Raw genomic sequence first — 15,678 nt, 5'->3', positions numbered from 1 at the left:
CAACAATCCTGTAAATGTTTTTAGAAGCAGTAGCCTTACATGATGTTGATATGTACATAGTAAAGAAATTCTTAGCTACTCACATTTTAAAAATAGCTTTAAGTGAGGTACAGTTGATATACAAAAACCTGAACATACATTTTTTTCTCATTTATTTTATTTATTTATTTATTTTTGGCCGTGTTGGGTCTTCGTTGCTGCGCATGGGCTTTCTCTCGCAAGAGTAGTTGCGGCGATCAGGGCCTACTCGTCATTGCGGTGTGTGGGCTCCTCATTGCGGTGGCTTCTCTTGTTGCAGAGCACGGGCTCTAGGCACATGGGCTTCAGTAGTTGTGGCTCACGGGCTCTAGAGCGCAGGCTCAGTAGTTGTGGCGCATGGGCTTAGTTGCTCTGTGACATGTGGAATCTTCCTGGACCAGGGCTCAAACCCGTGTCCCCTGCATATTGGCAGGCAGATTCTTAACCACTGTGCCACCAGGGAAGCTCTGAATATATTTTTTAAATTTATTTATTTATTTATTTATTTATGGCTGTGTTGGGTCTTAGTTGCGGCATGCAGGATCTTTTGTGGCGGTGCGCACAGGCTTCTCTCTAGTTGTGGCACGTGGGCTTCTCTCTATTTGTGGCGCACGGGCTCCAGAGCACATGGGCTCTATAGTTGCAGCACGCAGGCTCTCTAGTTGTGGCGTGCGGTCTTAGTTGTCCCGCAGCATGTGGGATCTTAGTTCTCTGACCAGGGACTGAACCTGCGTCCCCTGCGCTGGAAGGTGGATTCTTAACCACTGGACCACCACGGAAGTCCCTGAACATATTTAATGTATACAGTTTGTTGAGTTTGGACATATGCATATATTGGGTTGGCCAAAAAGTGCTTTTGCTTTCCAAGTAAAAATAAAAGACACATTTTTCATTTTTACCAAGAACTTTATTGAACAACGTATTCACCCTTTTGTTCCTCTACCTTTTGCCATTTTTCAGGCAATTTCATAATTCTGTCTTCCCAAAACTTTTCATCTTTTTGAGCAAAGAACTGTTCCAGGTGCCTTTTACAGTCTTCCAGGGAATTGAATTCTTTTCCATTAAGAGAATTTTGTAAAGACTAAAATAAATGGAAATCCCAAGGTGTAATGTCTGGTGAATACAATGGATGAATCAGAACTTCCCAGCCAAGCTGTAATAGTTTTTGCCTGGTCATCAAAGAAACATTCAGTCTTGTGTTATCCTGATGGGAGATTATGCATATTCTGTTGACTAGTTCTGGACGCTTTTTGTCAAGTGCTGCTTTCGGTTGGCTTAATTGGGAGCAGTACTTGTTGGAATTAATTGTTTGGTTTTCCAAAAGGAGCTCATAATAGAGGACTCCACATACACAACATCCAATCCCACCACATACACAATATCACCTTCTTTGGATAAAGAGCAGCCTTTGGTGTGGTTGGTGGCAGTTCATTTCGCTTGCCCCACGATCTCTTCCATTCCACATTATTGTACAGTATTCACTTTTCATCGCCCATCGCGATTTGTTTTAAAAATGGAACATTTTCGTTAGAGAATCACAGGCAGAAATATGGTCAAGAAGGTTTTTCTCGCTTAACTTATATGGAACCCAAACATCAGAGCAATTCACAGGGGCTTCCCTGGTGGCGCAGTGGTTGAGAGCCCGCCTGCCGATGCAGGGGACATGGGTTTGTGCCCTGCTCCGGGAGGATCCCACATGCTGCAGAGCAGCTGGGCCCGTGAGCCATGGCCGCTGGAGCCTATGCTCCACAGCGGGAGGGGCCACAACAGTGAGAGGCCCGCGTACCGCAAAAAAAAAAAAGGAAAAAAGCAATTCACACAACCAAGCTAGTGCAAATGATTTTCAACGCTTGATTTGGATATTTTGAGTATGTCGGCTATCTCCCACGTGGTATAACATGGAATGTTCTCAATTAATGTTTCGATTTGATCGCTATCAACTTCAACTGGTCTACCTGACCGTGGAGCATCGTCCAGCGAGAAATCTCCAGCACGAAACTTCGCAAACCACTTTTCAAACATTCGATCAGTCACAGCACCTTCTCCATATATTGCACAAATCTTTTTTTGCATTTCAGTTGCGTTTTTACCTTTCTTGAAATAATAAAGCATAATATGCCAAAAATGTTGCTTTTTTTCTTCCATCTTCAATATTAAAATGGCTACACAAAAATTCACCAATTTTGATAAGTCTTTTTTAAATGCACGCTGATATGACAGCTGTCACAATACAATATAACAAAATTGTTTCGAATGAAGTTAAAGATAACTAAGTGCTACTAGAGCCATCTTATGGAAAAAACCAAATGAACCTTTTGGCCAGCCCAATACATCCATGATACTGTCACCACACTGAAGGTAATAAACATATCCATCACCTCCAAAAGTTTCCTTGTATCCCTTTGTGGTTCTTTTTGTTACTCAAATTTAACTGATAATTACACTAACAGACTTTCCCCTTATCCTTCCTTGATCTAACGCTTGTTGAAATGAGGCTTAATACACTTTTATAGTACTTTCAATATGCACAAAAATTATAAGCCCCATCACAAAAAAAATATATGCTACATACTGACTTTCCACTATGGTATAATTCAGCATTAATATTTTCACGAGGTATTCTGATGGAAAAAAATTCCACTGATGATAATGACTTGCATCATTCTTATTGTAAATATTAATTTCATCTGTCCTGAGGAATGCATTTTTTTTACTTCTCAAAAACAAAACAAAACATTCAGGACCTACCACTTGCTAGGTATTACACCAGTACCAGAAGACAGAACAATGAACACAACAGTTTGGGTCCCTAAGGAGTAAAATAAGGCTAAAAAGGTAAGTTGGAGACATACTGTGAAGGCCCAGAATTTCACGGTAAGAAGTTTGGTCTTTATAATATAGAAATATAACATTTAATTGGTGTGACAAAGTCTTAAAACGAGTAACTCTATAACTTTTGTTTCAAATTGATGTTTTATAGAAACTCAGAAAATTATTTTCCTTATAATAAATTAGGCTGGATTATAGAGGTGAAGGAAATGACAACCAAAATGTTAGAACATAACATCATAAAAACAAAAAACCTTCACTACTACCCTTTCTTCTAGAAAGTTAATACTATATAATGAAAAGAGTATTGGACTAGAAGGTAACAGATGTGTGTTCTTAGTTGAACTCTGCTAGTCTATGCAGGTCAACACCTTTGAAAACTAGCTATATTAACATCCATGTGATCAAGATTACTGTAAAAATCACTGGGTTTACTATATCACTTATCACTTTGACATATCATTGACTATCTACAGAATGAATAAAGAATACATGTGATCTAAAAAAGATGAGAAAACATATATAATAGATGCTATTATCAATGCTAATTATTACTTTTTCAACAAATGATATCTTAAACACCTTACACTTTGAAGTTGAGGAAGATGATCCACTTATTTCTTGGTTTTATTATGTATTCTAATATCTATCAATAACTTTAAAAATACATCTGAGATTAAAGGTATTTCTAAACAGTGAAAAGGAACAAAACAAGAATTAGAAAAGAAATAAAGCACAGAGAGCATAGGAAATTAGAGAAGTACAGTAAGCATGCATAGCAGTGTGTTTTGCCAAAATCTACCCTCATTTATCTTAAAAAATGGCAATTTGAATAATTCAATTAGAACTTTAAATTTTCAGTAGTCAAATAAATCAATCTTGTCCTTTGTGATTTCCTTTATCCCTTCTATTATATCCCCCTCTACAAGTCTGTCAAACATTAAACTATATTCTATGTTTCAATGATTTGACTTTTTATATTTAATTAATTTAACTATCTGAAGCTTACTTTGGTATGTGGTGTGATATAAAGATCTAAATATATATTTTTCCCCGAATGGTTAATAATACGACTTAATAAATAACCCCTTTCTTTTTCCTTGTTTAATGTATGTTAAATTAATTTATAACATGATCTATAATATTTCCTAGTTGCTTATTCAGGTCCATCAACTAACTGGTATGTATGTATACATATATGCACACATTTTTTTTTTTTTCCTTTTTGGCCACTACATGCAGCATGCAGGATTTTAGGTCCCTGACCAGGGATTGAACTCGTGCCCCCTGCATTGGGAGTGTGGAGTCTTAACCACTGGACCACCAAGGAAGTCGAAACTGGTATATTCCTATACCACTAACAGATTATTTTTATGTTTATAATGCATTTTACTTATTTGTTTATTTATTTTGGCTGCACTGGGTCTTAGTTGCGACATGCAGGATATTTTAGTTGTGGCATGTGGGCTCATGGTTGAGGCATGTGGACTCTTAGCTGCGGCATGCATGTGGGATTTAGTTCCCTGACCAGGAATCGAACCCAGGCCCCCTGCATTGGGAGCATGGAGTCTTACCCACTGGAGCACCAGGGAAGTCCCACTAACAGATTGTTTTAAATATAGTTTTATAATTTTTAAAAGGGTTGGTTCTCACTCATCACTACTTTCATCCTAAGTTTTCTTTGGAATTTTTGTCTCTTTATTCTTACAAGTGAACTTTAACTATATTGGAAAGTTTAGAGAAGATTCCTTTGGTATTTTGATAAGAACTGCATCAAATTTGAAAACAACTGATATTTTAAATATCACTGAAAAAAGCTAAATTACAGTTAACTTTTCCAACCAAGAACACTTAATTTTTTTCACTAATGCAAATGAATACATTTCTACTTCAGTTTCTACTTACGGTTATTTCCAGGTATTTATATTTTGAAAGGGGTTGCTTCTAAAATTTTTTCTTCTCCTCTTTGGCTGGTCTATAGGACCACTTTCTACTTTTATTCAACCACTTTGCTCCTATTTCTTATAAATTAGTCATTTTAAGGAAATATATTTGGTTTTAATGTAATTATTTTTTAAATCAACAAAAGGAAAATAACATTTCAAAGAAGAACCAAAGGGCTTCCCTGGTGGTGCAATGGTTAAGAATCTGCCTGCCAAGGCAGGGGAAATGGGTTCGAGCCCTGGTCCAGGAAGATCCCACATGCCGCGGAGCAACTAAAGCCCGTGTGCCACAACTACTGAGCCCACATGCTGCAACTACTGAAGCCCATGCGCCTAGAGGCCGTGCTCCACAAGAGAAGCCACCGCAATAAGAAGCCGGCACAGCCACAACTACTGAGCCCACATGCTGCAACTACTGAAGCCCATGCGCCTAGAGGCCGTGCTCCACAAGAGAAGCCACCGCAATAAGAAGCCGGCACACCGCAACGAAGAGTAGCCCCGGCTCACTGCAAAAGCCTGCACGCAGCAACGAAGACCCAACACTGGCGAAAATAAATAAATAAATATATTTAAAAAAAAAAAAAAAAATAGTCAAGTAGAATAATAGCTGTTTTATGTATATGGATTTCTCCCATCACCCAAATTTCTATTCGCCTTTTTCCCAGGGCCCTTGGTCACCTGAATCCCACCACAACCTGTGCTTGATGAGAGTTCCCGAATGCCTCTATTTGAGCATACCTCAGCTCCTTGTTTTGATCCCAGAAATACCCTCACCTATCCAGGATATTCTAAGTGCCACAGATGTTTAAAAATCCAGTTCATTCTCCAAGGCAGCCCTTAAAGGATGTAGATAGATATTCGTGCATTTCTGCCAGATATAAAACTCTCTCGTTTATATAATGCCACTGTTTCCTGGTTTTCGTTTATCCCTTGATTGTTCATTTCTTTTTTTACAGCTTTCTTTTAGTTTGCTCTTCACACATTTTGGTGCTTACCTGGGTTCCCTCCTTGGTACTTTGAGATATTGTACCCAGAATCTGAAAGATCTTATTCATGCCCAGGTCTTCTACATCAGCTATATACAGAGTCCTCAGTATATTTTTACCTCCAGCCTAGATATCAAAATGTCTAAAACAGAACCACTTTCTATCTCTCCCCAGTCCTATTCCAACTTAAGTTTGTTTGAATTGAGAGGCATTAGAAGCATCAAGTATATTGTTTTTGTCTCTGAAATATTTATAAATTAAGAATTTACTAAGGCATACTTTTGTGTCCCTGTAGTAAATCTGTTGACAGTTTATAGAAATGACAATGTATACTTCCAGAGTGCTGGTGTTAGTGACAAAATATCGAGAATATTATTAGTTTAACAACATATATATTGAAAAGAGAAAATGAAATCTGCTATTCAAAATCTACAATTTGATTTCTTTAAGTATTTATAAACCAGAATCATATGACTGACTAAATCTAATACAACAAACATGAGCCTTCCTCTCTAGATCCGTCTCCAAAAACTCCAATGTACTCTAAACAACTGATTAACTTGCTTACTGTAGCCATACTGAAAAAATAAAGTATACTGTTTTTATCAATCTTATGCTCTTGGGATTTTATTTTCAGTTAACGAAGTATTCTTTGTGGAACACAATGAAATTCTGCCAGTTACCTCTATTTCATGAATAAGAAAGAAGATGGACTAAGCATGTAATACAAACTCACACACATATAAAAACTTGAGCACATATCCCAAAATAAAGCCCTGACATAAGCTGAATGAACACTTTTCTGTTAATACTCATTTACTACTTTTTAGAATTTTTTTTTTATTTACTGAAGAAAAATAGGAGCCAAACTTTTATTTTTTATTTTTTTGCGGTACGCGGGCCTCTTACCGCCGTGGCCTCTCCCGTTACGGAGCACAGGCTCCGGACGCGCAGGCTCAGCGGCCATGGCTCACGGGCCCAGCCTCTCCATGGCATGTGGGATCTTCCCGGACCAGGGCACGAACCCGTGTCCCCTGCTTCGGCAGGCGGGCTCTCAACCACTGCGCCGCCAGGGAAGCCCGAGCCAAACTTTTAAAAAGGTATATGAGAAAGGTTTAAAATTCAGAACACTCTACACTCATTTTTTTCCTTCAAAATTAGGAAAAGGCTACCACAATTTGTAGTTGGAGGTAGATGACCATATAAATCAAAAATATTAGTGTATACTTTGAGGGCCTCTACCTTGGCTCACTCTCAAAATCCAAATTAAAAGATATCAGTGTAGCAAAAATGTTTCTTAATTTCCTTTAAGGTCATTACATTTTCTTTAAGACTCTACAGAACTGATATGGGAGATAAAAAAAATTAGAGAACTAACAGTTTATAGGTTTTAACTGGCTACCTTCCACAGTAAATACCAAAATGGAAATCAAACAGGAAAGAACTGCTGAGAAGTATTGGTGTACAGTTAACATCCTGAGCATTTAAACACTTAGACCTAAACCCACCTATATAGGCTTTCTGATCTCCCTTAGAGAAGTAGGCAAAGGCATTCCAGAGACTATAATAGCTACTAGATCTTGCCTTAGTTGTTGTAAACTTTTACTTTTGTAAAGAAGGATCTCATTAAGGTACAGCAACTCAATGCCAAGACACAACCATAGTCACCTCACCCAACTTTATTCAACTTCTATCAAACTTTTAAGGGGAAAAAATTGGTGAATCCTATACAAAGGAAGTCCTACTTTGAGGGAAGGTGAATCAGTTTGGGCAGATCTATGCTCGAGACAAGACACAGTGTAAGTCATTCGAACAGTTTTATTACTTATCTTCCACTGTGTCTCCTTTTAAAAATAATTCAGTAACTCAGTCTTTTTTTCTTTTTTTTTTTGCGGCATGCGGGCGTCTCACTGCTGTGGCCTCTCCCTGTTGCGGAGCACAGGACGCGCAGGCCCAGCGGCCATGGCCCACGGGCCCAGCTGCTCCGCGGCATGTGGGATCTTCCCGGACCGGGGCACGAACCCACGTCCCCCGCATCGACAGGCGGACTCCCAACCACTGCGCCACCAGGGAAGCCCCCTGTAACTCAATCTTAACTCCACATTGTAATGGGAAAACCAACATTTAGTGAAGACCAAGTACGTGCCAGGTCCTATATGTGGCATTTTCACATACTTTATTTCATTTAATTCTTAGGACAATACTTAAACAAACAAACAAACAAAAAAACCCCAAGATCAAATAAATTAAGTGGCTTACTCACGACTTCAGAGCTAGTAAGTGGATGAAAAGGATTTGAAACTAAATCATTCTGACTCTATCTATATTCTTTCCATACTACCATTTAACTGACCTAGCTACCCTGAAAGAAAAGAGAGGAAAAAAGGGGGATAGGAATGTATATTGATTTTAACTGTGAGAGCTTGGTAGGAAAGTAAGAAAACCTAGAAAGAAAGAAACTCAGCTTTGCCAGTGATGTTATTAAACATCTTCACATAACCTCTTTAACAGGCATACAATTTTTGACAATAATATTACCTGTTCAGTCAATAGAAAACTGAAATAAATCTTAGGAATAGCTAAAATTTTAGTTGTACCACATACCAAAAGATGAGCTATAGTCAATTCATGGTTATGCTCACTGTTCTGGTATAGTATACTACTGAAATTTTATCTAAATTGAAAAGAATTTTTTATAGTATACCATTGAAAAAGTCAGTTGCCATACATATGCTACATACTAAACAAAAGAATGATAAGAAAAGTTATAAAATAAAACTAAGAAATATTCAGAATATTTTTGTTTTAGTAACAATGAGTAAAAGATAAGTATCCTTTCAAAGAAAATGTGACGTACAATACCTGCGGGTCCTTGGTGGTTTTGGAGGGGGAGAATCTTGTTTGTCAGGATCTATGGAGCTGACCATATTTTCAGTGTTAATTTCATTCTGCCAAGAAAAAAAAATGCTTCATTAAAGTTAGGGGAAAAATAATTTTCCTTCCTCATGTTTCAAATAAATTGTTATTGGGCTTGTGAATTTTTAAAACAATGCTAATTTTGCCAAATAATAAAATAGGTGTTATGTCCTCTATATTTAAGCCCGAAAGACCAAATTCAATGAGAAAAATTAATATCAAAAAAACAGTCCATATCCAGTTGCCAAGCAAATCAACTGTGTAGAGCAGCATTTCAACATATTTCAAATGCTACTGTAAAGAAACACATTTCCCAAGAAAATAAAGATCCAAGATCATTTTTTCAGGCATTACTACCACTAGATTTGTAATGTGCACATAGCGGGAAAAAACAACAAGGTAAGTCTTATATCCTTCACCTTTCCCAGACTTTTTTGGGACTCCTGTTGCTATCTACTACTTTAAAAGGGATGATCCTGAGTCAACAGAGTTCTTATACAACCTATAAGAACCTCAGGTTGTATTTAGGATTGTGAATAGAGGAGATATGAAATTATTATATAAAACATTGTCTTGAATTAGTTTCAGCCTCAGAAAGTACCTCATTTTTATATAGCTAGGCTATGTTAACTCTGGGCCAGAAGACAAGAATGGTTTTCACCCTTGCCTACATCTCAGATAATTTTAGGAAAAAAGCCATCTTTGCATATACAATAATCAATTAAGGAACTCTGAAACTGTAGTTGACTTTTTATTTTTTAAAGTCAAAAGACACTTCTACCATGTCCATCATGGCATCTTCTTTGTCTATATAACTGTTTCTTGCCAGTGTCCTTTTTTACTAAGTACTCCCAACAATAGAAAACAGAGACCTCAAGTTTACAGCAATTTTTAATGGACCCTGTTTCCTAATATCAGATGCATTAGAAGTGTCTTACACATCTTACTATGCATCTTGTTCTGACCAAAACAAGAGTTACATTATGAGACTGAAAGCTTGCATCCTTAATTACAGCTACCTATCAAATCAGAGGCATCTGTTGCAGGGATATCTGCTATGGATAGGATAACCACATAATTTATCGTCCAAATCAGGGCTTTTACACCTAGACAACAAGTATGAACTGGTTTTGCCTCGAGTAAATCAGGACTTTGTTACCACACTTTTAGATCCTCAGATATTACCAGAATTTAAAGACTACTCTCATCATAAAGATTCCTCTCACATATCAGTGATTCATTTGCTTATTTCTATTAATTAATCATATTCCCATAATAACACTCATTAATATTTTTGTACTAAAATTTATAAATATTCTTATTAAGTAGGTTAAAGAAAGATTAGTGACCATATGAAACTGCTTCGACTGAACTGTTGTTTCTAACCTACAAAAACACATCAATTTTTTACAATTTCAACATAAACAGCCTCATGTCACGTCAAGTCAGGTTTTGCTGCCAAATACCAAAGGCACACACACAGACACACAAACCAACTGTAGGTTTTCAGTGCATTTTAGATTTTGGAACAGCAGGTAAGACATTGTGGATCTATATGTGAAAGGCAATGAACAATAAGCACTGGAAAGGATACAGAATGTAAAGGACATAGCCCTTAACTTCAAGAACTGTACAGTCATCAAACAAAAAAGTGAAAGGGTAATAATAAAACCATAAAATGATAAAATCAGTACAATGAAGCTATGAAATCAGAGAAAGGAGATGTTATAGGTGAGAATATTAAGAATATACTTGGGAAAATATTAAGAAGTTGAAAATATTAAGGTAGCCTGTCGAATGGCATTAAGCGGTGGATAAGACACTGACAAATAAAAGAGAACAGAGGATGAAAGTATGGAACGGTAGGAATGGAACAGGAAGAGAAAGTAAGGGTATTTGTAAGCAAATGACTGCATGTGACAAAGGAAAGAAGGTGTCATGATGATTCCTCATTCTGGGTGAATGAAAGCTATTAACAGAAAGGGACAAAACAGGAAAAGAACTTCTGGGGGAGGTAAGCTTTTTGAGCATGTTGAATTTCATATGATTAAAGGAATCCATGTGGCAATGCAGAACTGCAACTGAGAGAGCCACTGCCCCACACAGCATGAACAAAACCTCCTAGTCACTGGACTTGAGAATAAAACAATGTTCTTCTTGGATTCCTAGTTTTTACCTACAATAATGTTTGCTGTACTTTTATATCTTCTGATCCTCTTATATGTAGAGCTTTTGTCCCCACACTTGTCCTAATGTATACAGCTCTCTTTGGCTGCTTCTATTACCACTTACAACAATCACCAACTTTTGAAGTTGAAAGGAATTTTAGAAATTAAAGAATCTACTGGAGATTAGGTTCTAGTGTATTCTCTTGTTTCAAGCAGAGCTTGCTAAAGCTATTTTTTTTTAACTTTTGACCACCTTTACCCATTTTGCTAAAGTGTATTAATATTTTTTGTGTATTAGTATTTCCACATAACAGCTTTATCAAGGGCCACAAAAGAAAAAAATCAGAACCTAATTATCAAATATATAAGGATATATTATCAGCTGCAGAAAATAAATATTAAAACAAGGTGCTTTAAAAAAACTTTACATAGGAAAAAAATTCAGAGTTCAGTAATATCACATCTAAAATGTACAACACAAACATAACAGAAGGACCATAATACAAACTACTGTTGCTGTTAATCACCCTAGAACTGAAAATCCTGCTGTCAACTGGTGGTAGTATCTTTTATATGCAAGATAAAAAGGCATGTGCGCATACCTTAGAGATGCTTGCTTACTGAGGTGTTTCTAAATCCCAAGTCAAATGCTGCTGGATTCCAAAATAAATTTTCTCTTTACATCTTCTACTCTGAGAAGTGATTTTAGCTGTAAATACCTCTAACAAATAACATTTATCATAGAGTCATACTGCTGATAAGCATTTCAAACTAAAATCTCTACAAAAATAATTTTGGGACATACAGCTTTAAGACCTTTTTTTAAAAATTCCTTAACTTTACTTCTAAATTGTCAGAGAAATAATAAATGGAGATTTATGATTGTTTTTCAGAGCATAGGTTCAGAAAGATAAGATATTTCAAATCATTTTACTCAACCACACAGCTCTAAGATAAGTTTCCCCAATTTTTTAGACCCTACATTTTCTCTAACTGGGATTTATGGTTTCCAACCATATATAAACATGTTATAAAAACAGTCATTTATATTTTAAAGTACCTAGAAAATAAGATTTCTTAAGAGGAAAACATTAAAAAGTTATCTAGAATGATACGCTATCTTTTCTCCTATCCACTTGTCCTTCCACGTTTTTATCCATTCATCCATTGAGATATATAGTACCAGACATTATGGTACACAACCGTTGGCAAAATATTTATTCTCATAAAATATAGTTTTTCAGAATGGATTCTATAGAAAATTGTTTTTCCCTTTTGCAAAATAGGAAAAAACATCTTGTACAAATGGCAAATTCAGCAGTCATCATGTCAGCTTTAACAAAACACGAGGACATAATCTAATACTTTAAGTTCAGTTAGCAAGGAAACGTGTAGTGTGTGTCTCCTATATAACCAGGCAATGAGATAAGAAAGTAGGACTGAAGTAACCACTAACTGCTATTGGATGCTATTTCATCTAATCTCATATAATGTATGATTTTTCTTGTATTCCTTAGGGATTTGTAAACCTTTGACCTATTAGAAACAATCTATAACAAAGTTGTAACTGTAGTATGGAGTTCAGGCTAATAAAAAGGAAGTTTAATTTTATGAATAAAACCTAAAAAAAAGAAAAATCAGGTAATGAGAAAAACGAAGATAAGAGAGTAATGCGATATTTTTAACATATTTCTTTGGAAATAAATATACTTAAAACCTTTAAAAATTGAACATTGCCTTAGAGTTTTTTTCTAGCAAAGGCTACAAAAGCAAATTTAAGCAAGTGGTATTATATCACACTAAAAAGCTTCTGCATAGCAAAGGAAACCTCAAGAAAATGAAAAGGCAACCTACCAAATGGGAAAAAAATATTTGTGTATCATGTATCTGATAAGGGGTTAATATCCAAAAAAATATAAGGAACTCATAAAATTCAGTAGCCAAAAAAAAAAAAAAACCCACAAGTCGATTAAAAAGTGAGATCAGTACACGGGCGTGCTGGGCAGTAAGCAGGGGCTGCAGGTGGTGCAGCTGCCGGCCGACGAGAGCCTCCCGGACTGCGTGTTCGTGGAGGACGTGGCCATGGTGTGCGAGGAGACGGCCCTCGTCACCCACCCCGGGCGGAGGAAGGAGCTGTGTGGATGAAAGGCTCTTGGTGCTGCAGCCAGAAGTCAGTGCTGTGCCTCTGAGGTGGGACATGGTCAACACGAGTCCTCCCAGCTCCACATAATATCAAACGGTGAAAATTTCCCAGAGATCTCCATCTCAACACCAGCACCCAGCTTCACTCAACGACCAGCAAGCTACAGTGCTGGACAACCTATGCCAACCATATAGCAAAACAGGAACACAACCCCACCCACTAGCAGAGAGGCTGCCTAAAATCATAATAAGTCCACAGACACCCCAAAACACACCACCAGACGTGGACCTGCCCACTAGAGAGACAAGATCTAGCCTCATACACCACAACACAGCCACTAGTCCCCTCCACCAGGAAGCCTACACAACCCACTGAACCAACCTTAGCCACTGGAGACAGACATCAAAAACAACGGGAGCTACGAACTTGCAGCCTGCAAAAAGGTGAACCCAATCACAGTAAGATAAGCAAAATGAGAAGACAGAAAAACACACAGCAGATGAAGGAGCAAGATAAAAACCCACCAGACCTAACAAATGAAGAGGAAATAGGCAGTCTACCTGAAAAAGAGTTCAGAATAATGATAGTAAAGATGATCCAAAATCTTGGAAATAGAATGGACAAAATGCAAGAAGCAGTTAACAAGGACCTAGAAGAAATAAAGATGAAACAGACAATGATGAACAACACAATAAATGAAATGAAAAATACTCTAGATGGGATCGATAGCAGAATAACTGAGGCAGAAGAACGGGTAAGTGACATGGAAGATAAAATAGTGGAAATAACTACTGCAGAGCAGAATAAAGAAAAAAGAACGAAAAGAACTGAGGACAGTCTCAGAGACCTCTGGGACAACATTAAACACACCAACATTCGAATTACAGGGGTTTCAAAAGAAGAAGAGAAAAAGAAAGGGACTGAGAAAATATTTGAAGAGATTATAGTTGAAAACTTCCCTAATATGGGAAAGGAAATAGTTAATCAAGTCCAGGAAGCACAGAGAGTCCCATACAGGATAAATCCAAGGAGAAATATGCCAAGACACATATTAATCAAACTGTCAAAAATTAAATACAAAGAAAGCATATTAAAAGCAGGAAGGGAAAAACAACAGATAACACACAAGGGAATCCCCATCAGGTTAACAGCTGAACTTTCAGCAGAAACTCTGCAAGCCAGAAGGGCGTGGCAGGACATACCGAAAGTGATGAAGGAGAAAAACCTGCAACCAAGATGACTCTACCCAGCAAGGATCTCATTTAGATTTGATGGAGAAATTAAAACCTTTACAGACAGGCAAAGCTAAGAGAATTCAGCACCACCAAACCAGCTTTACACAAATGCGCTAAAGGAACTTCTCTAGACAAAAACACAAGAGAAGGAAAAGACCTATAATAACGAACCCAAAACAACTTAGAAAATGGGAATAGGAATATACATATCGATAATTACCTTAAATGTAAATTGTTTAAATGCTCCCACCAAAAGACACAGACTGGCTGAATGGATACAACAACAAGACCCATATACATGCTGTCTACAAGAGACCCACTTCAGACCTAGAGACACATACAGACTGAAAGTGAGGGGATGGAAAAAGATATTCCATGCAAATGAAAACCAAAAGAAGGCTGGAGTAGCAATTCTCATATCAGCCAAAATACACTTTAAAATAAAGACTATTACAAGAGACAAAGAAGGACACTACATAATGATCAAGGGATCAATCCAAGATGAAGATAAAACAATTGTAAATATTTATGCACCCAACATAGGAGAACCTCAATACATAAGGCAAATACTAACAGCCATAAAAGGGGAAATCAACAGTAACACATTCATAGTAGGGGATTTTAACACCCCACTTTCACCAATGGACAGATCATCCAAAATGAAAATAAATAAGGAAACACAAGCTTTAAGTGATACATTAAACAAGATGGACTTAATTGACATTTATAGGACACTCCATCCAAAAACAACAGAATATACATTTTTCTCAAGTGCTCATGGAACATTCTCCAGGATAGATCATATCTTGGGTCACAAATCAAGCCTTGGTAAATTTAAGAAAATTGAAATTGTATCAAGTATCCTTTCCGACCACAAAGCCATGAGACTAGATATCAATTACAGGAAAAGATCTGTAAAAAATACAAACACATGGAGGCTAAACAATACACTACTTAATAACGAAGTGATCACTGAAGAAATCAAAGAGGAAATCAAAAAATACCTAGAAACAAATGACACCGGAGACACAATGACCCAAAACCTATGGGATGCAGCAAAAGCAGTTCTAAGAGGGAAGTTTATAGCAATAAGAGCCCACCTTAAGAAGCAGGAAACATCTCGAATAAACAACCTAACCTTGCGCCTCAAGGAATTAGAGAAAGAAGAACAGCAGGAAACATCTCGAATAAACAACCTAACCTTGCGCCTCAAGCAATTAGAGAAAGAAGAACAAAAAAACCCCAGAGTTAGCAGAAGGAAAGAAATCATAAAAATCAGATCAGAAATAAATGAAAAAGAAATGAAGGAAACAATAGCAAAGATCAATAAAACTAAAAGCTGGTTCTTTCAAATCAAAAACAAAATAGATAAACCATTAGCCAGACTCATCAAGAAAAAAAGGAAGACTCAAATCAATAGAATTAGAAATGAAAAAGAAG

General features: G+C 36.9%; 1 protein-coding gene across 4 annotated transcripts in view; it reads right to left on the bottom strand.

Annotated features, from left to right (window-relative positions):
- The window catches only part of PTPN12 (protein tyrosine phosphatase non-receptor type 12), a 93,378-nt gene that overhangs the window by 12,735 nt on the left and 64,965 nt on the right, over window positions 1-15,678 (bottom strand). For all 4 annotated transcript variants that reach the window (XM_007450085.1, XM_007450086.1, XM_007450087.1 and 1 more), the window contains one exon: window positions 8,639-8,724. In XM_007450085.1, coding sequence (XP_007450147.1) covers window positions 8,639-8,724 — 86 coding nt within the window. The remainder of the gene's footprint in view (window positions 1-8,638; window positions 8,725-15,678) is intronic.

Source organism: Lipotes vexillifer, unplaced genomic scaffold (genome assembly GCF_000442215.2).
Source record: "Lipotes vexillifer unplaced genomic scaffold, Lipotes_vexillifer_v1.1 scaffold712, whole genome shotgun sequence".
NCBI lineage: Eukaryota > Metazoa > Chordata > Mammalia > Artiodactyla > Lipotidae > Lipotes > Lipotes vexillifer.
Note: the sequence above shows the minus strand (reverse complement) of the source record. Positions and strands in the feature narration are given on the sequence as shown.